This window comes from Equus asinus, chromosome 6 (genome assembly GCF_041296235.1).
Source record: "Equus asinus isolate D_3611 breed Donkey chromosome 6, EquAss-T2T_v2, whole genome shotgun sequence".
Taxonomy (NCBI): domain Eukaryota; kingdom Metazoa; phylum Chordata; class Mammalia; order Perissodactyla; family Equidae; genus Equus; species Equus asinus.
Window position 1 is genome coordinate 66,079,547 of NC_091795.1, and position 26,457 is coordinate 66,106,003.

The window sequence follows — 26,457 nt, forward strand, 5'->3', positions numbered from 1 at the left end:
AATCTGCGACGTAAACTAAATAATGTATACTTCTCAGATTCTGAATACATTAATTTTATGAGCTATAAACATATGTTCTATAATTATTTAAAACTAATTAGAATTTAAATCAACTAATTAGAATGAGGCCACTTACACTGATTACCATGAGTCTGTCAATATTTTTAATTTTAGAAATACATTAGACATTAGAATGAAAGCTACCTATCTCACTTTACCAAAAGACAGCAGCACCACCAACTGATCAGAATTTTGGTTCACTCAGAAGGAGCGCACATTCTGATGACTTATCTATTCAAAAGAAAGAAAAGGTACAGAAAAGGCAAAACATAACAATAAATACCTCATTTAACTTAACTGTTACCCATTCTTTGATCTTAGCTGCTTTCTCTTCTATTATTTTAGCTTCCTGTATCCTTATTTGTTTCTGAAACAAAATTAGCAGTTTGTTTAGTTCAAACATAAGCTCAATAATAGTCTGGAAATGTTATTTCATAAACATAAAACGCAAATCCACTTAAAATCTGTTGCCAAGTTAATACATCTGCCTTCAAATTACCAAACAGAGTAAAAAATGAGAATAACTGTCCAGCAGATACAATAATAAACCATAAAGATATATGCAAATATCCTAGTTTTAACAACTGATATTCCCTTTCTCTGAAAGATCATACAATTAAATCAATCCACTGAATTTATCCACAAAATAAACCCTTTCTGGAAATGGTCTAGGGTTTAGAACAGAAGAACAGGTGTCAATCAGGTTAGGGAGAGGAGAATCAGAATCTCCTCAGCGGCAGGACTTGTTTTCCCCTCAAACACTAGTTTTAAAAGATCCAGAAAGAATAAAGATCAAGAAACTCTAGTTCACATTGACCAACCTTTATATCTGGTTATCATCACAAAATTACTGAGAATGTGACTATGACATAAATCACAGTGGGTGGGGGCTGAAAATCACTGACCTAAAGAAACACTGGTCCCAGAGAAATTTTTTTTAAATGCTGAAAATAAACAACAATTAAACATATTTAACAATTTTATAGTGGTCATATTTAAATGATGCTAAGTGACCATTTAAATAAACAACCCTAACACAATTTTTTCCTAATGAAATTTTAAAGTACACTAAATACTATATTTGATCTCTCAGTAAAGTGGTTTAAAAAGTGTATACATTTCTAAACAGAAAGATTAGTGTCAAACATATATTTAAAAATATAATATTCTATAAATATTTCCAAAACCCTAACAATCTAAAGCAAAGATTTGTTTCAAACATTTTACAGACATAAATGCCTGCTGACAACCAAATGTTTTCAACTTGAAGAGCACTGTCACATCCAAAAAGCGTCAGACTTTGCCTTGGACTCACTCCTGTCTTAAAGTGAATGCCATTTACTTGCACCTCTCACCAATAAACATGATGTGATCCTATGGGTTGACCAAATAAGGAAGATTTCTGACAAAAATTTAGAAATTTAGGCTCTCTTTTTTTTTTTAAAGATTTTATTTTTTTCCTTTTTCTCCCCAAAGCCCCCTAGTACATAGCTGTATATTCTTCGTTGTGGGTCCTTCTAGTTGTGGCATGTGGGACGCTGCCTCAGCATGGCTTGATGAGCAGTGCCACGTCCGGGCCCAGGATTCGAACCAACGAAACACTGGGCCGCCTGCTGCGGAGTGCACGAACTTAACCACTCAGCCACAGGGCCAGCCCCTAGGCTCTCTTTTTAATCTTTGCAATTATGCATAAATAAACGCACATATTTAGAACTCTTTGATGATCAAACTCTTCCTAACCTGCTCTTCAAGTTGCAGTTCCAAGTTTTGAATGATGTCATCTTTTTCCTGTATTAGGGTCTCCAGATCTTGACACTTTTTATATAACCTTGTCTCTGATTCACTGGTTTGAATATTAGCTGCTTTTAATTTCTCCTCCATAACTTGTACCTAAATTCAGAGGATAAAAAATATTAAAATTACGCATGTACTTAATTTATCATAGTATTAAACTTAGAATTTTACTTTAACATTAAATAGATTCCTAAAAGGTATCATCATAAAAGGAAAATGTTGAACAAGTTTTAATATATTTAAGAATTATAAAGTCTGAAGACTATTTTGCCAAGTGGTGTCACCTTTGAGGTACTTAAGGGTACATAAGAGAGTCTCAGTATATTGCTATCATATAAAGTAATGTACATGTTTAGCAGAGCACTGATAATACGCAAAGCATTTCATACGAGCATAGAATCAGAAAGTTCCCAGCCCTCATTTTTTTCATATTTTAAACAAAGTAAGAATATAAAGTGAAGAAAATGACTGGTGACGTAAGACTCAGATTGGACAACCTAAATATAACAACACATTTTGGGGAAAAAATTGACCTTAGATAACAAAGAAAGACATACACAATGGAAAGCAAAAGGAAAATAAAAGAACCTTAAAGCCTCAATGATGAAATCATAAAAAATAAGAAAGTATGAGAGTCAAGATACAGGTAGGAGAGTGTGTTCAGTGAGGGTTTATTTATTCATTAATTTAACAAATATTCAGTGAATACCTGCCAAGCGCCACGCCTGTTCCAGGTCCTAGGAAGACATCAGTAAATAAAACAGACTCAAAATCTCTGCCTCCATAGAAGTTACATTCTAGTGGGTAAGACAGATCATAAATATAATAAAGATGTAAAAATCATAAAGTACGTTACACAGGCTGATAAGAGTAATGGGAAAAAATAGAACAAGATAAAAGAGATCGGTGGGTGGCTGGGGGTTGAGTGGTGCCTCAATTTTAATATCTAAGAGATATTGGCTCTGCTTGAATCTTCTGCAAAACACATTTGAGTATATGAAATCTTAGAAGGCATGTGTGACATGTTAATGACAGTAAGAAAGAAAATAAAGTACTGGGCACTGTATATAATATTAAGACTTTTATTCCATATATTCCAAATAGGTAAGAATGTAATTTTAGCAATGTTTTAGATTATACGGGGCAAAGAAGAAAAATAAGTAAAGGCATTTGAGAAATTAAAGGTGATAGGGAAGATGAAAAATCTTAAACTAGTAAAATACCTCTGAAAAATCACAATAAACTTACTTAAAGTTCAAAAATACTTGACTAATGAGGGCTTCTAGATGGAAGGTGTTAAGGTTAGTTGGGTTTTGTTTTTTTAACCAAGGTTTCATCTGTGGGTTCAAGGTATAAATGTAAATTCAACTCAAATGCCAAAAGTGTCCTATTTAAATACCACCCACACAGCTGGCAACTATGAAAATAAAAGTAGATTAAAAAAAAAAAAGAAAAGAAAAAATGTATTCCACTAGCCAAATGACAATTTTAAGTTATCTTAGGATTTAGATTTTTTAACATAACATAGCAAGCTTTCCGCAGGAACAGACCACGAGATCAAGAACAAAGGTCTACATCAGAGATGCGGTCATGAAAAACAGCCAGAGCACGTCAGAGAGCTGGACAGTAAATACCAAGGGTCAATGTTAAGATGGTAAGCCAGTTCCACACAGGGCATCTGTAGCTGTGGAAGCAGGGAGAGAAGAGACAAGACCAAGTCCAAAATGGCAGTTCTCCTCCAGGGATAGAATAATAGATGATAAACCTCAAGAAAAACAAAATTAACTAAATAAGAATAGAAAGGAATATTACCAGACCTACACCTATAGTCTCCTTTTATTAAGTTGGAGCAAGCCACCCTACAGACATTGGGCTACTGCATAAAACTGTCCTCTCAGAAAAGGTCTACAGTCCTGGAAAACTATGATTTGGGAGTACTCTTCTCTGAAAAACACGTTCAGTTTGAAAGGTGTTCTCATTTTATGAATCAATGTTAGATGCATCTTTGCCATGAGCAACTGTTTAACTCAATCATTATTTTTAGATAAATGATTTTCCTAGGCAGGAAAACTATTGGCAAAAGTGGGAAAATCTCTCAGGGAGAGAGATTACAAAGCAGTTACAGGCAATCTACTTACCAACTGGTCCTGGCGAACCGAGCTCCACAGGGTCAGCCAGTCTTCCTTGGTAATTAGTATGAATAAGAGGTCTACAGAAATGCTAAGAGGCTTACATAAAAGCCAAGCAGCCTTTTAAAATATCTTACCACAAGTACACGGAAAATAGCCCAGTTCTTTTTCCATTCATTTAACCTGAACCATGTAAGAATTTTAACTACTCAGAGATTGGTCAATAACAAACACCTGTGAATTCAAATTGGTTGTTAAATAAACTTGCAATTATCTATATATGGATATCTTCCGGTGAGGAACGCACTCTTAGGCTGCCTTTCTCCTTTACTTCAAGGAGAACCTCTGGTTGCCTCCACCCACATCAGCACACTCCTCAGCCATTTCCCCAAAGTCTTGTTGATTCTTGATTCTGAGGCCCCTAAGCTATTGTGCAGTAAAGGGTTAACTCGGCAAACTTGGGGGCTCGAACCCTGCACATTCCAAAGAAAGGACTAGCCTTTGACTGGCTCCTGGGAAATAATCTTAGGGCCCTTGGAATATCCTGCCTGATAAGATTGTCTCTATATACCAGAGATATTGAGCCACACCAGATAACTTACGCTGACAATGCGATTTATGGTGAATGCCCTTTTTGTTCATTCACCTGGGGTCCTGGGCCATGCTGTATCAGTTTCACCTCTGGTGGGCGTGGAGACTGAGTAGCTAAGGTCAGTCATGCATGCATTCCACGCCTACAAAACTGACCTCCTCCAGTAAAAACTCTGGACACTAATACTCAGATGAACTTCTCTGGTTGACAATCTTCCTACGTGTTGTCACACACTCATGGGAGAATCAAGTGCATCCCTATGTAACTCCACTAGGAGAAGACAACTGGAAGCTCATACCTGGTTTCTCCTGTGCTCTGCCAGATGTGTATTTTTCCTTTGCTGATTTTAATTTGTATTCTTCCACTGTAGTAAACCATAACCAAGAATATAACAGCTTTTCTGGGTTCTGTGAGTCCTTCCAGTGAATCATCAAACCTGAGGGTGGTCTTGGGGACCCTGACACAACTCCCAAAGCTATTTTCCATCTTCCCACCAACTCTGAAGAAAGCAGGAGTTGCAAATATTGTTCCCATTGCAATTACCCATATCAGTATTTCCTTCCTTTCATTTCCAACCTCATCCCTTTCTCCCCAACTACAAGTAATCAAGATGTGATTGTATTTTTGAGTGGGGGTTGAAAATTTCTATTTCTATCTATACATTACAACGGCAGACAAAGACACCTGATAGTTCTAAAATAGAATGAAGAAAGGCCTTGTAAGAGTATTTTGAGTCTCAGACCATTTTCCAGTTATTTACAATTTATTGCACATTAATTAATCATTCTAATCACATTTTAAACTCAATTATTTTGGCATAGTACTCTATAGTTTACGCAGTAAGACCAGAACTATTCTCACTGAAGGTGAAAAGGAACAGCACTGGACAAAGTAGGTTTCCATGTAATGAAGCAAATCACTACAAAGTCCTGGATATCAGAAGGACTGAGTAGTAATCATTTATCAAGAAGCAAATTTACAGAAAGGCAGACTAGCTCACATATTAGAATGGTCAGAGGGAACTTTAAATCCAGCTCCTAACAAGTCTGAATCACATACAGGCAAGGGATCAAAGCCCAGAAGGACAGAACGAAAACACAAACTTTTATAGGGGAAATTATCTGCCCCTCTTCGGTTAGCACAAATTAGTGTAATAGACTGAAGTATACACCTTACCAGATACTCGAGAAGGAATCCTGTGTATCAGGATCTCCTAAATGTGCTATTCGCTGCTTTTTCTGTCTCACAGAACACCCATTAGTAGTATTGGGTTGATTTGCACACGCTGTTTTCAAAACTTGTGAATAGCAACAATAAAAATGTTCTATAGCATTAAGTATAAAGATTGCCAAGATTTCTCTGGAGAAACGTGTGACTTTTTTCTATAGGCATCTTATTTAACGGTTATACAGGTGATACCACTCATTAATTAATAAACAAGCAGAAAAATGTACAAAGCTAAATAAAGCATTGAGTGGAGCTGGTTTCTGCTGACTACTGCTTTTGGTGTTGAAACATTCCTTTTTGGTTAATATAAATACAGTTTAAGTCTTAGGATATGGCTCAGTGACAAAGGATAAGCTAAATTCAAGCAACATAAATAGCAGATAGGCCACAGTCCCATGGTAATTGTTAAAGACAGCAAAGGATTCAGTTACTCTAAGTTAATAACATTTACTTAGTCTTGCAAAGGCCAAAAAAAGGTGATATAAGTGGTGCATGAGAATTCATCTTCTCTCTATATTTCTTGTCAACTTTTAGATTCATTATGAAGCATTTAAGGAAAAAATTCCTCTGAAGTATAACAAAATAGGTAGTGAATAAACTTAAAGTGTTGTGACAAAAAGAAAAAGCTATATATTTTGCTAAATTGTATAGAAACTCCAGGAGATCTGCAATTCTCACTCTTCTTTTGGCGGAGGCAGAGTTTGATTTAAGGCAGTATGTCTAAAATAACCAATCAAGTGTCTTTTTGCCTAAAAATGTAGCACACAGAATTAAATAACTTTACACTTGATGTCCTCAAGTGACAACTTCAAATAAGAAACTCTTCCTGTTAACTTATCAAGATCAGTGTTTGGGCCTGATGGCTACAAACCACCAGGGTTTGCTTCCCTTGAATTGGGAATAGGGATCCTTCTTTTCTCTCAAGATCCAGTGAATCAGAGAAAAAACTCTGAAAATCACAAATAAAAAAATACTTAATTTAGTTTAATTTTCAGAGCTAAACAAATTTGCCACATATATGAATTAAGAATTTTAATTAAGAAAAGGCAAAACAAAACCATAGTCAATTTCTTCCTTTTTTCCCCCCTGTAACGTGAGCAGTTAAAGGAGAGAAAGAAAAGGAAGGGAAACATAGGGAAGAACAAACAGACAGAGACAGCCACGGGTATAGAGGTAAAGAGGGATGTCACCAGGAAAGGCTAAAGTCGGAAAGGGAAAGACAAGAAGGGAGACACGACAGTCGGAGAGGCAAACTGACAAATGTGTGCCGCAAGGCACGGGGCTAACCAGGGACACTACCGAAAAAGACAAAGACACTCGGCGTAGAATGACAGAGAGTCACACAAACATTACAGTCTTTCATAGATTAGAAGTGACCTTTCATGATTTTACTGTTAATTATTGGCTTTTTATAGATATAAGTGGAGATACTACTCTTCATCAGCTAAAGAATATAAACAACCAAGCACAGCACAGATTTTACCATTACCACTGGTACTGCAACTAATACCTAAATTTTTAAGAATTATCAGTAATTTTTTGGTGTGATGATGGTACTGTAGTTACGACTTTTAAGTCTTTATTTTTAGATTAGTTGCTGAAATACTCATGGGTGAAATGATATGATGTCTGGGATTTGTTTCAAAATAAGCCAGTGTGGAGGTGGTAAGGGAAAAAGTGAATGGAGGTATGCACTAGCCATGAAGCGACTACTTGTTGAAGTTGGCAATGGGGGTTCATTATACTATTTTCTCTACCCTTGTAGTAGTTGAAATATGGCATAGAAATCAAGGATTTGGCAAGAAAATCAAGGATTAAGTTAGAATGGGTTTATTTAGAAATTTGTCAGGCCACTAAAACGATCCACTGTGTAAAATTAAATCTTTTAGGTGAAAACAAGATTTGGTAGTACTCAAATTGAAGGGAAGAAATATGACAATCTTAGAGCAAGTATAAGAAATTTAATATACACTTACTGGAAGAAATAATAACTTTCAATTGTTGTTTTGGTAGAGGAGGATTAGCCCAGAGCTAACATCCACCACCAAGCCTCCTCTTTTTGCTGAGGAAGATAGGCCCTGAGCCAACATCTGTGCCCATCTTCCTCTATTTTATATGTAGGATGCCTGTCACAGCATGGCTTGATAATCGATGTGTAGGTCTGTGCCCAGGATCCGAACCTGGGAACCCCAGGCCACTGAAGTGGAGCATGCAAACCTAACCACTACACCAGCCCCTAATTTTGAAGTATTTGACTTGACTGAATCTGACAGAGATCTTTTGATAAAATGTGAAGTTACAGATTTAGGATCACTGACAATCTTTAAGCCTGGTAGGGTGGCCAGCCCCGTAGCCAAGTGGTTAAGTTCATGTGCTCTGCTTCAGCGGCCCGGGGTTCACTGGTTTGGATCCTGGGCACGGACCTACACACCACTCATCAAGCCATGCTGTGGCAGCATCCCACATAGAACTAGAATGACCTACAACTAGGACATATAACTACGTTCTGGGGCTTTGGGGAGAAAAAAAAAAAAGAGGAAGATTGGCAACAGATGTTAGCTCAGGGCCAATCTTCCTCACCAAAAAAAGGCATGAAAAAAAAAGGCTGGTAGACTCATCCAAACCACTCATTTTACTGTTGGCAAGGCCCAGAAAGAGTCAAGTGACTTATCAAAGATTTGACTTTTCTCCTTCATATCTATTAACATATTAAGTATAAAATTTTGTATATATTTTTCCTAATATAACTTTAAGTATTTTTCCATATTAGTACTTATCCTTAGTAATAATTATTTTTAATGGTTGTTTAATATTTCATGGAGTGGATATAGTCAATTATTCATTCTTTATAATATGGCATTCATATTATTTCTAACTCTTTGTTACTATAAATAAAGCTGCTATGAACATATTTATACATAAAATTTCACTATGGTTAGGAGCGCAATAAAAGCCATATTTGATTTTCTCGGAAGTAAATAAAAATTCCTAATGCAGGCATTTTTATCCTTTCAAAAATTTGGTAAAGGGCAAAACAAAGTTAGATTCTCCATTTTCCCTATGGATCCAGCTCATGAACCATCAAAATGATAACATGTAGAGGAGGGCTGAGGACTATTTTGAGGACTGTTTTGGGCAAAACAATGTTTATATTGGTAGAGGCAGAAAAAATTTTTTTTACTAAAATTATACCCTACCTGTTGAAAAGCTTTTTCTGCTTGACGTTCAGCATCAATAACTTGTCTCTCAAGCTGTTGCATCTGGAAAGTGAGCAAAAATAGAAAAAATATAAAAATTCGTATTCCCCTTTTGGAAAAGGACTTAAAAATCTCACAATGTTACCAAATTCTTTAAGAATATTTAAAGTCTTTCAATGAATATGTATTACTCGGAATTTGTCACATTAAAAGCTCTTTCAGTGCATATTTAAAAATAGATCAAACAAAATACCAAAGGTTCGATACTTTTAATACAATATAATATATACTACATGAGTATTCATCAATAGCATTTTCTTCATTGGACTATAAATTACAAATTGCTGGTCAGCATATATTAAGAACAATAAATGAAATCTAAGAGAGTAGTAAGATTTCAAATGTCATATTTGATTTGTTGATCATAAAGTCACAATGATATCAAAAAGTGGTATAGTCTCATATGCTCCACAGGTGGTATGGTTAAGTCAAAACTCTCAGTAATTTTAGTTCTTATACATTGGGATGGAAAGAGTACAGAAGAGACTCTGATTAACCACACACATCCACAAAAAGTGTAGGGCACAAAGAAACAAAAAACACCGGGGTAAGTCTTTTAAATTTCTGTAGAAAACAAAAAGTTCACAGATTTATTTTTTTTATTTTATATTTTGTGAGGAAGATTGTCACTGAGCTAACATCTGCTGCCAATCTTCCTCTTTTTGCTTGAGGAAGATGTCACTGAGCTAACATCTGCGCCAGTCTTCCTCTCTTTTATGTGGGATGCCACCACAGCATGGTTTGACAAGCGATGCTAAGTCCGTGCCTGGGATGGGAACCCACAACCCAGGGCCACCAAAGGAGACCACACAAACTTAACCACTATGCCACCAGGCTGGCCCCCTCAAAAAAAGTTCATAGAGTTAAAGTAAATTACTAAAATGAATATTATAAGTAAAATAAACAAAAGCCTTAAAAAGGACCCAATGAAAATTAACATGAGATATATACCAGGAATTGAATACACAACCATGATGTAAAACAATTTCAAATTCTTTTTTTCTAAGTGTTGGAGTATGGTCAACATCAGAGCCGTCTGTGGCTCGATGTATGCTCATTTTCAATCTTACTGTTGGTCGGTATTCCAGAGGCCAAGAACCTCTAGCACATCTCAAACTCACAGCACCCCAGTCCCCGAAGCCCATAGCTACCACGCCGTGCCCCTCCTCGAAACCAGCCAGCCCCGAACCAGCGGGGAGCGGGGCAGCCAGCTCCCCGCCGCGTGGGCGGCAAGGTCCCAACCTGCGCCTGCGTTTGAGCCACACGCTGTTCTCAACGCCTGAAAGATGGTTTCTACTGAGTGTATCATTTCTTAAGGGTTTGCTGCTTGGGAGCATTTACTGTGTGTTTTGTGTGTGTTTAAGGTTAGCACCTGAGCTAACATCTGTTGCCAATCTGGTTTTCTGTTCCTTCTCCTTCTCCCCAAAGTCCCCCCAGTACATGGTTGTATATTCTAGTTGTAAGTCCTTGTAGCTGTGGCATGTGGGACGCTGCCTCAGCATGGCTTGATGAGCGGTGCTAGGTCCACCCAGGACCCAAACCCGCAAAACCCTGGGCCACCAAAGCAGAGTGTAGGAACTTAACCAGCGGGCCACTGGGTGGCCCCATTTACTGTGTTTTGATAACTATGTTTAGGCAAATTATTATTCACACAGAGGTAAAACTCAAGACCAAGGGCACAGTCACCTTCGCCCACCTAACAAAAGATTTCCTAAACATTTCAGAAGTGCAACGCATGGAGCTTAGTAAAAGTATCGGTGGTCGCTGTAACATCTTTGGAAAATCCAAAGGTGAGCAGTATTGAGCTGTACTGCAAGAGACTTGGACCAAACTGTGACAAAGCAGAACCCTACAGTACTAAAAATGATAGTCTGTTTAATATAAAAAAAATAAGACAGAGATACAGATGAGGAAATCTTACAGACGTCTTTGAAAAGCATAGCAACAACTACAACTGGTTCCTTCTTTCACGTCCCACTACATTTGCTGTCACTGAAAATTTGAAGTATCGCCTGTTTACTAGGGACGCATCACAACCTTTCGATCTGGGCCACGCTATAACATCTGCCGCCCTCAAAGGAGGAACTGTCTTAAGTTTAGAGTCTGAAAAGACAGCCTTCTCAGGAAGTCTGAAAAGCGTGCAGATCAAAGTGTGACTTGAAAGTTATCTGAAGATATGCAGGTGGCAGTCAGCCCAAAACACGCGGGAGCTCTGGCAGAAAACGTAGAGGATTCTGGAGGAAGAGCTCTACTGAATACAAAACCAATTACATATATTATTCAAGAGACAATGTCTAATAACTCTCAGCAAGTAGTAGAAGGCTGCTGTTCAGATATGCCTGTTACTTTGAAAAGACTGACTTCCAAAAAGATGACGGTGATGATGCATGGTGTGCGCTGGCTCAGGGCATTTGGACATTATTTCAAGGACGCACTGGTTTTCTTGTCTCCAAATGGTTCAGAAAATGATTGAAGGCTGGGGAATGATAGAACTGTGCTGTCCAAGAGCACCTGAAGTGTGGATTCACTTGAAATGTGGTGTAAGTGTAAAATACAGACTTCATTCAATAAGACATATGTTACTTGAAAACCTAGTACAAAAAATATAAAATATCTCAGTAGTTTTTTAACCTTGACTCACATTAAAATGACATTTTGATATGTTGCATTAAATAAAATATAGTATTAGAATTAATTCACATTTCTTTCTCATTTTATGAATGTTTATTAGAAAATTTTAAATTACATATGTATCACATTATATTTGTACTAGATAACGAAAGTGCAAAACGTTCCATTGTCACCATATATGGCAATTTAACTGCCAGTCCACACGGCGGCATTTTCCAAAGGCACTTTATTGCAGGGATCTCAATTCTGGAAGAGGTTTCAAATATTTGGATACGTAAATAGATATTTCCCAAGTGCATTCTTTGGACCTTATATCACCTTTAATTTTTGTGAAAATATTTCAAATGTTTAATAAGCAAGTATTGTTGTCTAAAAGCGTTTTAATGAGTTATTGTTACAGACTATGGCACTACATAGAAGCCAGCCCTGGTGGTCTAGTGGATAAGAGTTGGTGCTCTCACTGCCACAGTCCAGGTTCATTTCCTAGTCAGGGAACCATACCATCTGTCTATTAGTGGTCATACTATGGCAGCTGTGTGTTGCTGTGATGCTGAAGCTATGCCACCAGTATTTCAAATACCAGCAGGGTCACTCATGGTGGACAGGTTTCACTGGAGCTCCCAGACTAAGACAGACTAGGAAGAAAGAACGGCTACCCAATTCTGAGAAAGTTGGCCATGAAAACCCTATGAATAGCAACAGAGTATTGTCTGATACAGCACGGGAAAGTGACAGGATGGCCAAAAAGACCAGGCAGGGTTCAGCTTTGCTGTACGCAGTGTCACTGGAGTCAGAACTGACTCAACAGCACTAACAACAACAGTTGTAGAAGCAAGCAGTTGGAACAAGCATTGTGTCTCATGTCCAGGATATTCCTTAAACCGAAAAAACAACCGGCAGGCACATGCCAACATCACATTCTACATGCTGACAATTGTCAGCTTCTACTATGTAACTACATTATGTTCTCAGGAGAATTTTTGCCCTGTGGAGGCTCAGTTTTGAATACTGTTGAGATTGCCAGGGAAAACAGGAAAACCCACAAACAAGTTGCTGATCTGTAAAATTTTGCTAGTGAAAAAAAAAATGACTGACACACTATTAGAATGGCCAAAATCCAGAACACTGACAGCACCAAATGCTGGCGAAGATGTGGAGCAATAGAAACTCTCATTCATTGCTCATGGGAATGCAAAATGGTACAGCCAGTTTGAAAGACGTTTTAGTGATTTCTTACAAAACTAAACATACTCTTACCATAAGATCCAGCAATTGCACTCCTTGGTATTTACCCAAAGGAGCTGAAAACTTATGTAGACACAAAAACCTGCACACAGATGTTTACAGCAGCTTTATTCATAATTGCCAAAACTTGGAAGCAACCAGATGTCCTTCAGTAGGTGAATGGATAAATAAACTGTGGTACATCCAGACAATGAAATATTAATTGGCACTAAAAGAAATGCACCATCAAGCCATGAAAAGACACGGAGGAAACCTAAACCATATTACTAAGTGAAAGAAGCCAATCTGAAAAGGCTCCATACTGTATGATTCCAATTCTATGACAGTCTGGAAAACTATGGAGACAATAAAAAGATGAGTGGTTGCCAGGGGTTGGCGAGTGGTGGGAGGGATGAATAAACAGAGCACAGAAGCTTTTTAGGGCAGTGAAAGTGCTCTGTATGATACCATAATGATGAATACACGTCATTATACATTTGTCCACGTGGAAGGTACAATACCAAGAGTGAAACTGTGGACTTCAGGTGATTATGATGTGTCAATGTAGGTTCATCAGTTGTAACAAATGTACCACTCTGGTGGGGAATGTTGATAATGGGGGAGGCTATCCATGTGTGGGGGCAGGGAATATACGGAAAATTTCTGTACCTTCCCCCAATTTTTCTGTGAACTTTAAGCTGCTCTAAAAAAAAGTAAAGTCTTGGGGCCAACCCCGTGGCCGAGTGGTTAAGTTCATGTGCTCCACTTCGGCGGCCCAGGGTTTCACCAGTTCAGATCCCAGGTGCAGACATGGCACCACTGTCAGGCCATGCTGAGGCAGCGTCCCACACAGCACATCCAGAAGCACTCACAACCAGAATGTACAACTATGTACTGGGGGTGCTTTGGGGAGAAGAAGAAGAAAAAAATAATAAAAATAGTAACAATAAAGACAATAGTTTCTTAAGAGGACTGCTTTGGTCTGAATGTTTGTGTCTTCCCAGAATTCATGTATTATAATCCTAACACCCGATGTGATGGTAAGTCCTGAGGGATTAGTGTCTTTATAAGAGATTCCACAGAGCTCCATAGCCCCTCCTTCCAGGTGAAAATACAAGAAGTCTACAACCCAGAAGAGGGCCCTAACCCCATCTTGCTGGTACCCTGATCTCAGACTTCCAGCCTCCAGAACTATAAAAAATAAATTCCTATTGTTTATAAGCTATACAGTCTATCATATTTTGTTATAGCAGCCAGAACGGAGTAAGACAGAAAATTGGTACTGAGAGTGGAGTGCTGCTGTAACAAACACCTAAAAATGTGGAAGTGACTTTGAAATTGGGTAACGGGTAGAGGCTGGAAGAATTTTGAGGTGCTTTGTAGAAAAAAACCTACTGCTATGGACAGACCACTAAAAGCAATTTTGGTGAGAGCCCAGGAGACCAGCAAAGCTGCAGAGAAAGCCGTCTTATTTCTTAGAGAATACCTAAGTGGTGGTGAACAGAAGGTTGGTAGAAATATGACAGATGGTAAAGGCCATTCTAGTGAGGTCTCAGATGGAAATAAGGAACCTGTTATTGGAAACTGGAGCACAGACGAGCCTTTTTTATAAAGGAGCGAAGAGCTTCACTGAATTGTCTTCGTGTCCCAGTGTTTTGTGAAAGGCAGAACTTGTGAGCAATGAAATTGGATATTTGGCTGGGGAAATTCCTAAGCAAAGTGTTCAAGGAGTGGCCTGGTTCTTCTTGAATGCTTAAAGTAAAATGCAAGAACAGAGAAATGACTTAAAGATGGAATTGTTGATCAAAGAGTAAGCAGAACCTAAAAATCTGGAAGTTTTTCAACCTATCCATATTGAAAGAAACGAGAAAGCTTTTTCAGGAAAGAGCAGGGTGTGGCCAAACCATCTTTTGATTAAGGAACTAGTATAGGTGTGACCCACAGACTTATCAGCCACAGTAGCATGAAAATAGTCCGTTTGAACAGAATAGGAAGGAAGGAGGAAGGACTTAGATTTTACAGGGTGGGACCATAGAGCTATATGGCTGTGAACATAGGCTATTCCTCAAGACAAGGAAAGAAAGACCCTAAATGCAATTTGGAGATTACCAGTGCTGCCTCCTCAGTTTCAAAAAGTGGGGGGACCATTGCCTGGGGTTTCAACAAGCCAGACAACCTCTGCCCAAACCAAGGTGGAGACCCAAACCAAACTGGTGCAGCCTAAGCCATGACCTTTAGCAGAGCTGTGGGGGCATGGTTACCTCCACCTAGATTTACAAGGATGGAGACACCTGGAGTCGCAGGTGCACAGCCCAAGCAGAGGGCCATCTCCAGGGCGAAGCCACTGAAGACGGCCCCTACCAGGGCAACGCCCAGTGGAGCCATGATGGGAGTGGGGCCTCCCCTGGGACCCAGATTGGTACAATCAGCAGCATGAAACTCCAATCCATGAGAGCTGCCACATGGCTGCTGCCAGCAGAGCCATGGGTGTGGGGATGCTGCCGTGTGTCCAGGAGGCAAAATCTCCCACCCCCTCCAGGAGGGTCCGGAAGGTAGGACTCTGCCCCAGAGGGCAGAACATCTAGTTAAAGAAGACTATTCTCAAGCCTTAAGATTTAATGTTGTTTGCCTTGTGGGGTTTTGGACTTGCTTGGAACCTGTCACTCTTTCTTTTTCTCCTACTTCTCCCTTTTGGAATGAAATGTCTGTCCTACGCCTGTCCCACCATTGTGTTTTGGAAGCACATAACTTGTTTGACGTCACAGATTCACAGCTGGAGAGGAATTTTACTCATAATGAATCATATCTTGAGTCTCACCCACATCTGATTTAGATGATATTCAGATGAAACTTTGAACTTTAGACTTTTAAGTTGATGCTGGAAGAGTTAAGACTTTTGGGGCTGTTGGGATGGAATGAATGTATTTTGCATGAGAGAAGGACATGAATTTTGGGGGGCCAGGGGCTATGGTTTTGAATGTTTGTGTTCCTCCTGCAATTCACACGTTTGAATCCTAATGCCCAATGTGATGGTGTTAGGAGTCAGGGCCTGCGGAAGGTGATTAGGTCATGAGAGTGGGGCCCTCATGAATGGAATTAGTGCCCTTATAAAAGAGATCCCAGGAAGCTAACTAGCTCCTTCTGCCATGTGAGGATACAACAAGCAGTCTGTGACCCCGAAGAGGGTCCTCACCCAATGTTGCTGGCACCCTGATCTCAGACTTCCAGCCTTCAGAACTGAGAGAAATTTCTGTTTATAAGCTACGTGTCTGTGGTATTTTGTTATAGCAACCTGAATGGACTAAGACAAGGACTATACAAATATCTTGTCAGATTTCTCTTTCTGAAATGTTTGGTTTCTAGTGATAACAGTGAGGGCAGAAGCCTTGTCTGTTTGCCTCACTGTTACATACCCTAATACAGGTTTTTATACACAGTAGGTATTCGATATAAATTATTGAATGAAATGATATCTGTAAAGCAATATGCCTGTATGAAGGATAGTATTATTTTTACCACTGCCAAATAACTTTTTTCTGCTCCTATGGCATTGCATTTCTACCTTATACTATTTTCCCAACTACAATGCAAGTTGCTTGAAAACAGACTTCACGTGTGAGTACCCTTTATATCCTCCATAACACCACACCTTGCACATACCAGTCACTCAGTAAAATTCTAAAAGCTTAGTAGCAAGTAATAACCTTACAAAAATGGTTATTTCCATTACAAAAAGTATTACACACACACACACAGAGCATTTCACAGAACTTGGGATACAAGGTTACAAATAAACAGGCTAAATTTGCTGGATGTGACAATCATATGTATATGGCTTTGAATATGAGTCAATTAAAAAGACATGTTCAAAAAGTCATTTTAGTTTTTTTAATAAAAAAGGGGTAGTCTTTGAAACATTAATATAGGGAACAGTGGAAAGAGTGCTGAACTCGGAGGCAAGAAGACCTAAATGAGGATCCAGATTCCACTACATACTAGGCGTATAATGACGGGTAAGTCATCTAACTTTTCTAAGTCTCCATTCCTTATGTGTAAAATGAGATAACACTTACCTCACAGCATTTATGTGAAGATTAAACAGGAAGGTGTCCAGCATAATATCTAATACTTAATGAGTGTTCAATGAATATTTATATAGAATTCTTTTCTTTTTTGTGAGGAAGATTGGCCCTGAGCTAACATCAGTTGCCAATCCTCTTCTTTTTGCTTGAGGAAGATTGTCGCTGAGCTAACATCTGTACCAATCTTCCTCTATTTTATATGGGATGCCACCACAGCATGGCCTGAGGAGCGGCGCTAGGTCCACACTGGGGATCCAAACCCTCCAAAGCAGAACATGAACCTAACTACTACGCCATGGGGCCAGTCCTCTACATAGAAATTTTTAATGCAGCATATTTCTATGATATGCATGTGTTACTCGTATGAATAACTTTAAGTTAGCAAGGGTTAGTTTAAAATGAATAAATTTAATTCAACAGATCTGGGTTCTAGTTCTTACTTTACTATTTACCAACAGTTTGACATTGGGCTCTAAAATTCTTGTGTATAAAATAGGGTTAATATAACTGCTCTACATACTTTACAGGAAGTTGTGAGGATAAAAATAAGAAAATATGTAAAGGTAATGTGAAAAAGCTGTTGGTATTTCACTAATTAAAAATATGTGGTAGCAGTTATAATGTTATAGTTTGAATGATAAAAATAAAAGCTACAAATGTCCAAAAACAGAGGATTGTCTGTTTTATATATAAATATATAAATATGGAGATACCATACAGTCATTAAAAATGTACACAGATGGATGAAATAATACTTTTGGGATTTGCTTCAATATAACAGAAGGGGAGATGTGGGTCAGAGAATAGATGAAACAGAATTGACCCTGAGTTAATAACCATTAAAGCTGGGAGACGTGTACATGGGGTCCATTATAATATTCTGCTTACTTTTGTATATTTGAAAACTTCTCTAATAAAAAGTTATATATATAAAGATGTATCTACATATAAAGATGTAAATGACATATTGAAATATACATGTAAATGATATGTAGTATGATTAAATAAGATATATAAATACATACTATTTAGGAAGTCACTAGTGACCTTTGTGAGACCAGCTGCAGTGTGGGGAGGCAAGGGCACAAACTGGAATGCACACATCTGAGTGAATTAAAGCAACTAGTTAGGGTTAGATAGCCACCAAAGATGGCCACCGTCAATTCCTTCCCTTTCTGTATGCACATGCCACTTCTCCCATTGAGAGATGAGGTCCGTTGCCCCTCCTCTTGACTCTGGGATGGCCTTATGACTTGCCTTGACCCACAAAATGCACTGGTGACACAGTGCCATTTTGAGTTTAGCCTTTAAAAGGTATTTATGTTTAAAATGTATCTATACTTTTCTTTTTATGAAAACACATCTATATTATGAATTAAAAGTCTGCTGCTGTTGCAAAGCCATGGCAGACTAAGGAGTTGTTGAGGGCTGAGTTATTCTCCAAGGTCAAAGATCTCTCTCAGTTGTATTAATCATCCTACCCAGAACCTGATTCCATCCAACCCTATCCCAACCCATCCCCACTCCACCTCAGGCTTCAGGAGTAAGTCTGGAAAAATCACTAGTTCTCCATCTAGGACAAGATAGGACAATGAAAGTCTTTCTGGTTGCCTGACATTTTTCCATTCTACAGCTTCTAATGGATTTACACAATATTTAGCATCTTCTGGTATTCATCAAAGCTGAATAATTACCTAAATTTCAAGAGCTTGATTGAAAGTTTAAATTGAAGGGGCTGTTTTTGTTCTAGAAAACACAGTTTCTGAAGAGTGTTTTCTAAAGACAAATCAGTGTTGGCCATCCTAATAGTGGCAGCAATTCTTGTTTTTGATGCTCAGCTCTCCATTGTTATTGGTTTGCATCCCTTCCCTCACCAAATCCCCCACCACAATGCTACCCTCGGGATTTTTTTTGTAATTATCGCCAACTCTTTAATACTTCCTTACCACACTGAGTTTCCAGTTCCATTATTACAGTATAAAGCATTTATGTTGGCCTTTCTTTTAAAAAAGAGTTAAGGATAACCACTTGAAAGAAGAGAAATTCAATCTACAGGTTCCAAAGCACCAGAGGGGAAAAAAGCATGGGCACCGGGGTGGGGCAGAGGCTGTCGGGGGAGGTGAAGAAAACTTCCCCAACCTGATATATAGAAACAGGATACATTTATTATGATTTCAGATATATTTAAAGAGACTATCTGACCAGTTGCATAAAGAAAGAAATCTAGCTATATACTATTTAAAAGAGCATACTTGAAAAATGTAATTAAGAAATGGAAAGTAAAGGGATAGAAAAATATACCAATCAAATACTAACTAAATGCAATATCAAAATCAGACGAAAGAGACTTTAACACCAAAAATTTTATTACCAATAAAAAGTGTCAATAATCATAAATGGGTCAATTCACCAAGAAGATACCCAGAAGATATAACAATCCTGATCCTGAATGCACCTAGCTTCAAAATATGTAACGCTTTTTTTTTGATATAGTCTGAAAATTCAAAATAAATTATTTTGTTTAGATAGTGATTTCCATAGAAACATCCTATTAAGACGTCCCCTCAAAAGACTGAACAAGTCCATTTACTTCAAAATTTTATTTAGTTTTTGTTTGCTTTTATGTTTATCAAAGCCATAAATACACAAAGTATCAACTAGTTCCCTAAGATTTATTAATAAAAATATGTACACTCTTTTAGACAAGTCTCTTAATATTTATTTTTATGTCCTAAACAACATGCTTCTATTTCTGTTGACTTTTTTAGTTTAGTGATTTCTTACTTACTTCCTCTATGGATGGAGAATTAGGATTTAGCTCTTTGATCTCACCTTCAACACAGATACACTTGCATTCTTCCAATATGTTTATATCTTCTTTTTTTCCAATATGTTTATATCTTAACTTTGGTTAAATTTCTATTCTGGATTAGTATGATATTAGATGTATGATATTCAGAGATGAACCATGTAGTAAACTATGACTACATCTTCCTTAGCTACCTAACTTTTTTCCCAAGAGGTAAGTGTCTTGTTCTTTTATTTATATAGCTTTCTACGAACTTACCAATAATTCAGCCCCAAATTCCCACCACTGTCTAAATCACCTCTCAAGATGTTCATTCACATCTGCTTTTCTACCAATTTCATCTTCTTCAAGTTCCCAGAGCCTCTGACCTATATTCATCTGGACTGGCTCCCCTCTCTGTCTGGGCACAGCTGTCTTCTTGGGGAGGCCCTTCAACTTTCTCCCACATTGGATCTCTGTTTCCTACATCCTATGCCTTCTGCTTTCTTGGTTTACTTCCTCCTTTTAATCAAGAACATCCTTCTGGAAATTCCTCAGAAAGGTTACATGGGACCTTGCATGTCTCAAAAATCTGTTCTAATTCCTGATCCTTTGTATGTGACCTATTTTTTCTCTCTGAAAGCCTGCAGAATCTTTCCCTTTGTTTATATATTCTAAACTTACATGATGATGTGTCTTGGGTGAAACTGTTTTTATCTGTTGTGCTAGGTACTTGGTAGATGCTTTCAATCTGAAATCTTGCGTGCTTCAATTCTGGGAAACTTTCATGCTTTGTTTCATTGATTTTTCTCCCCTCCAGACGTTCCATTATTCAGATCTTAGACATACTGGACTGGTCATCTAAATTTCTCATCTTTTCTCTCTTTTTTTCCATCTCTTTAACATTTCTCTCTACTTCCCAGGAACTTACCTTAAGTTTATATTCTAATCTTTCTATTAAATTTGCTATTTCTTCTACCATGTTTTTAATTTTTTAAGAGTTCCTTTTTATTCTCTGAATATGCCATGTTTCCTGGATGCATATCATTTCTCTCTGCGAATATTAAATGATAGGGTTTTGCTTGCCTTGTTTTGTTTCCTATTCCCTGCATAGGCAATATTGTTTCTTTCTGATCATTTGTTCTCTCTCTTTCACTTAGATGCTTTCTTCAGATGTCTGGACATTCATGAGATGCTTACTTATGTTTAACTGTAAGGGACTAAAAAGGAGACTAGAAGCTTTAGTACATACATGGGGCTTGTTGACCATGAACCGTAACATTAGGCGATCTGGCCAGACTTTCTGTTGGGCAACCACTGATGTCAGTTCTCTTTCCCCCTAGGCTGCTAAGATTCCCCAGAAACTTTCAATCTCTCCTGTAGGACAAATGTTTGGCTGCCAGCATTTTAGGAGTCACATGGGAGAAGAAGGCCAGGAACGGAGGAACAAGCTCATCATTAAATATGCATATATTCACTTAATCTCCTTGGTTTTGGTGAAGCAGAATGATAAAAACCACAGCCTAGAATAAGGATTGGAGGGTGCTGAGTTTCTCCTCCTGAGAGCTAAACGCACTGCAGAACCCTGTAAAGACCTAGAGGGGGCAGTGATGGGTGGAGCTGACAACACTGACTATTAATAGAAAATATGTGGCCCTTAGAGTCAATTAACTCCCTGAAACCTTCTCATTTACCCCCATGTGCCAAATGTCCAGCAGCTAAGCATTTACTCCCCATTAAAAAATTGAAATGTTCTTCTCTTAAAAAATTGAATAAATTGTTTGGAGGGCACTAGTCCAACAATGGTGGCATTTATGGGCTCATGGTGTAATAGGCAGTCTCCCACCCACTCACCCTACAGCAAAGATTGATAGTTGACCTGCACTGACTATTTATACACAATTTTAGGTCAACTTTTCAGATGTCCCATTCTTAAATATAAACGGACCATCAAAGATCATCAGACATTTGAGAAAAGCTTGTAACCTGAAAAAAATAACAAACTTAAAAATGGAGGGGGCAGCACAGTGGTGTAGTGGTTAAATTCACACATTCCCTTTCAGCAGCCTGGGGTTCACCAGTTCAGCTCCTGGGTACAGACCTACACACTACTCATCAAGCCATGCTGCGGCAGCATCCCACACAGAAGAACTACAAGGACTTACAACTAGGATATACAACTATGTACTGGGGCTTTGGAGAGGGGGAAAAAAAAGAGGAAGATTGGCAACAGATGTTAGCTCAGGGCCAATCTTCCTCACCAAAAAAAAAAAGCATAAAAAACCAGTTAGAATAAATTTTTAAAAAAGGAAAATAACCCCAGAGGAAAGAAAAATAATTCAAGGAATAGAAGAGAACTTTTTAAAAATTCTAATTAGGGTTTAGGAACTCAGAACTTTTAAATACAGTATTTCACAGCCACATCATAAGACAGAAATTGTTATTCCCATTATAAAGATTACGAAATTAATGTTCAGAATGAGTACGCCTTGTATAAGCTCATGCTCCCAGCCAGTGACACGGCTGAGATTTGAGTCTTCACGTTCTGATTCCCTAATGCTCTTTCAGTTGAACCACAGGTCTTTTGGTGTTTATAAACACCACACACAGTGTAAAGTTATACAGGACCATATGAAAATTAGTCCCAAATACATGAAACCACAAAATTCTTAGCTGCAAAGCATTTGTCTATATTTTTGTCCCTTGTACGCGATTCTTTCAGCCTAAGGAATCCTTTATTGGTACTTAAAATCACATTAACATTCATAATAGGAACAATTTTAAGTTGCACGTTCTCAAGGAACCTATTGCAGAAGGAAACACAGGGACAGAGGTATAACCAACAGAGGCTAAATTTGGAATTTGAGATTCTAAGAGAATTGTACCACTGGATAGAAAATAAGCTGAGTAGTCTCTCCCCAGAGTTCAGGTGTATTAATCTACTTTCATAACAATGGTTGAGGCAGGGGTAATGAATACCACATAACAGAAACTCAGTAAATGTTTGCCAAACAAATGAATGAAAGAACAAATGAATGAATGGATGAAGGTTTCAACTCTTTCTAAAAAATTATTTAAAAGCGAGGATAAACTTTGATTAAAAAAATCACTATATTTTCACAATCTATATTATAGAGCATAAATACTAAACACTTCACATTGCATAAATGTAAACATAAATTAAGTGCACCCAAAAAAGTTTAGGACACTTTAAAATCAGTTTAAACATAAGGGTAGTAGGAAAGAAAATACTTTAATTTTGAGTGATTGTTTTTTTTTTTTTTTTTTTTTTTTTTTAAAGATTTTTTTATTTTTTCCTTTTTCTCCCCAAAGCCCCCCGGTACATAGTTGTGTATTCTTCGTTGTGGGTCCTTCTAGTTGTGGCATGTGGGACGCTGCCTCAGCGTGGTTTGATGAGCAGTGCCATGTCCGCGCCCAGGATTCGAACCAACGAAACACTGGGCCGCCTGCAGCGGAGCGCGCGATCTTAACCACTCGGCCACGGGGCCAGCCCCTTGAGTGATTGTTTTTATAATCATTTAAGCTGCAAAATAACTTTGCAAAATCCAAAAAAAAAAAAGCAATGCAGGAAATACTCAAGTAAGTTTTTACTTTTACAACATAGACTACATTGTAAAGCTTGGGTCAATTGCACAACCAATCCATACTAAGTCACTAAAAGAAACTTGAAACGATCTGTTGCCCCATATCAGCCTTTGGACAAAAATAAGTATTTTATGAACAGGCCACTTATATAACAACAAAATGAAGTAGTAAATCTAAACCTCCTGCTTTGATTTGCTGCAATGGAAGTGCCCTCTGTAGCCAGAGTGAACACACCAGCCAGTGGCAGAGAGAAACCTGCCACTGATCTTGAGTCATAACTCCATCACACATAATACTCAGTGGGCCCCTGGCTGTTCCATGTATTGTATACACATACACTTGTTTAATAGGTCGGGTACTTTAGGCAGAAGACTTTAGCACCCTCACACTCACTGATGTGGACAGCAATTCCCCACTAAGTATTTCTCGTCCCGATTTTTCCCCATAGGACCCATGAAAGAGCCTATCACCATTTTTACTTATTTTGTTATAATAAGTAATATCTGTAGTCAGTAGCCCACAGAATGACATTTAAATCAGCCTGCAAAGTCTTATTGTCGTTGCATGTAAAATTTCTGTTACGCACTGTGAAATATCAGAAGAGGACTGATGAGTCATTTAAATATGGTAATTGTGGTGTTGTACTGGACCATTATATGAAAGCAAATACTACGCTGTCCAGAGACTCCTCATTCCTATGACAGAATCCTAGACCACCTCAGGGGAATCGTATTCACAAAAGGAAGGTCAAGTGGCAGGAAATCCCAGACAGAAATGCTGAAACAGGTAAAGGCAGAATGAAGTTACGTGGGCCACGCTGATACCCAAAGGGAAAAGTCTTCATATTTTTCACCCTTTCTTTTTCACTGAAAATCCAACTCATAGGAAATAATACTCACTGCAATTTAAAAAGAAATCCTTCCTTTTCCCCCTCTGACTTAGAAAACCAACTAGCAATACGGTAAAGTAGAAAAACTACTTAAATCTCAGCTTCCCTGAAGAGTTTATATTTGGCATACTAGAGATATTTCCAACACCATTCCTTAAATTCCTCTAAAGACCTCTCCCACTTACAGCAGTATTTGCCCAAGACTTCAATAAGGCCTTTTTCTTCACAAGCTTCAATATGCTAAGTTACTTGGAAATTGTGATGGAAAAAAAAATAGGTGCAAAATAGTTTTTTAAAAAAATCCCATGCATTCTCCTACTCCATCTCCAAAAATATGTAAGATACAATTGAAACCTATCTTTAATTATAAAAACACTCTGAGATTGTCTCCCACATCTTTTCCTAAAAGAAAAGTCAGAAAGATATCTCCCAACAAGCTGCAGTTACATTGGTTAAAGTCATCTCCCTGTGCACTTAACCAGTGTGTCCATTCAGAAAGATACAGGAAAACAATAATGAGTTACTTCTATGTGCCAGGCACTCTATTGGCTGCATCACAAAAAGGTGTGAAAGATCTAAGGTTTAATGCCAGCTCTGCTATTTGTTAGCTGTGTGATACTGGGCACATTACTCAAATACTCTCAGTCTTAATGTCAACATCTTTAGATTGGGGATAATAATAGTTACTTCATAGGGTTACTGTGGGGTTTAAACTAGCTAATGGTTGCAGTAAAGGCTTAGGAACCATAGCTGGCACCTAGTGTTAGCTGCCTATAGTCAGCGCCAATAAAACCGAACCAAGAACGGCGCAGGAAAGAAAAGTTGGACAGAATTCCTGGCAAAGAGCTGAAGAATCAAATTAGTATTCTCTCAAGAATCTTCAGCCTTGGGCCTGCAGCCATTTGATGGGGAAGGTATGGAGAACTATTAGGGATGAGCCTTTGGGCAAACTGGTTCTAACACAATACCAGACGTTATAGATGGGACCAAACTAGCCTCTGGAATGCATAAGTTGACTCAAGTTGGATGCAGAAGCAACGCAATAAGATTTGCTTTGGAAAAATTTGTAACATTATGTAATTGTTATTACTACATACATACACACACCCTAACACACACAAGCTGCCCCCAAGCAGAGATGGATTTATATGTTGCGTGGCTGAATAGGAGAAGGCAGAACAGATGGGTGGGTAAGTATATCAGAGAAAGCAAGGAATGTGGTAATAAAACTACATTAGAGAGGCCATATAGGGTGATGGCTAAGCAGCAGGCTCTAAAAGCAGAAAGCCGTGTTTCAAATCTTGGCTCCATCACTTACTTTTTGGCATAAACTCAGGCAAGTTAAATAACTTTTATGTGCCTAAGTTTCCTCCTGTGTAAATAAGGATAATATTAGTACCTACCTCATAGGGTTGCTATAAGGATTAAAAAGTTAATATATATAAAGCACTTAGAAGATTGCCTGGCACACAGTAAGTGTCAGTTTCCTAATATGTAAAAATGGGAACAATAGAACTTACTATTTCACAGGTTGTTATAAGAATTAAATAAATCATATCTATAAAGTGCTTAGCACATAATAAATCAATAAACATTTGGTATTTTTATTAAAACATGGGTGGGTACCAAAAATAATTTTTAATCCAGAGAAAAATATTTCATAATGGAATATAAAAGAAAATATTGTGAAAAGCATTATTCCCATTTTGGTGTTGAATATATTTACTGGAAAACCATGAGTAACTTGGCATACTTACCCACTTTCCATTGCATAAAACACATTTGAATAATTCCATCTCTTAGATCTGTCAAAGGATTTGAGTCAACAGATACAAAATACAGAAGACCAAAAAACAAAAAGAATGAAGAAGAAACAGAAACCACAACTAAAATAGTACTTTTGAAATAATATTCCTTTCAATATTTATTTACTGACAAAGGAAAAAGAAAATCTAATAACATAAATTAATAATCAAAAAGCTGTTTACAATTTCACTTATAGAGAAAGTGACGCTTTAAAAAATTTTTAAATGGGCAGTCATAAATTTGTTGCAACGTGCCTTTAAAGAAGAAAACAAATGTTGCCGTAACATTTAGAATTTAAAGGTCAATTAATTGGAACCAAAAAAAGCATAACTTCTGTTTAGTTCAAAAAGAAATCAGGAGAATACAGATGTC

General features: G+C 37.8%; 2 protein-coding genes across 5 annotated transcripts in view; one reads left to right on the forward strand and one right to left on the reverse strand.

Annotated features, from left to right (window-relative positions):
• The window catches only part of PLEKHH2 (pleckstrin homology, MyTH4 and FERM domain containing H2), a 101,835-nt gene that overhangs the window by 65,532 nt on the left and 9,846 nt on the right, over positions 1-26,457 (reverse strand). For all 4 annotated transcript variants that reach the window (XR_011504062.1, XM_070512172.1, XM_014833612.3 and 1 more), the window contains exons 3-5: positions 9,000-9,062; positions 1,801-1,950; positions 344-427 (exon numbers count right to left, since the gene is read on the reverse strand). Coding sequence is in view for 3 of the 4 variants with exons in the window: in XM_070512172.1 (XP_070368273.1) it covers positions 344-427; positions 1,801-1,950; positions 9,000-9,062 (297 nt within the window). In the remaining variant the exon portion in view is untranslated. The remainder of the gene's footprint in view (positions 1-343; positions 428-1,800; positions 1,951-8,999; positions 9,063-26,457) is intronic.
• C1GALT1C1L (C1GALT1 specific chaperone 1 like) lies at positions 10,076-11,637 on the forward strand. The gene is given in 6 exon segments (XM_070512772.1): positions 10,076-10,288; positions 10,582-10,705; positions 10,708-10,762; positions 10,764-10,889; positions 10,891-11,168; positions 11,171-11,637. Coding segments are annotated over 6 exon segments (1,158 nt in total). The 3' UTR covers positions 11,533-11,637.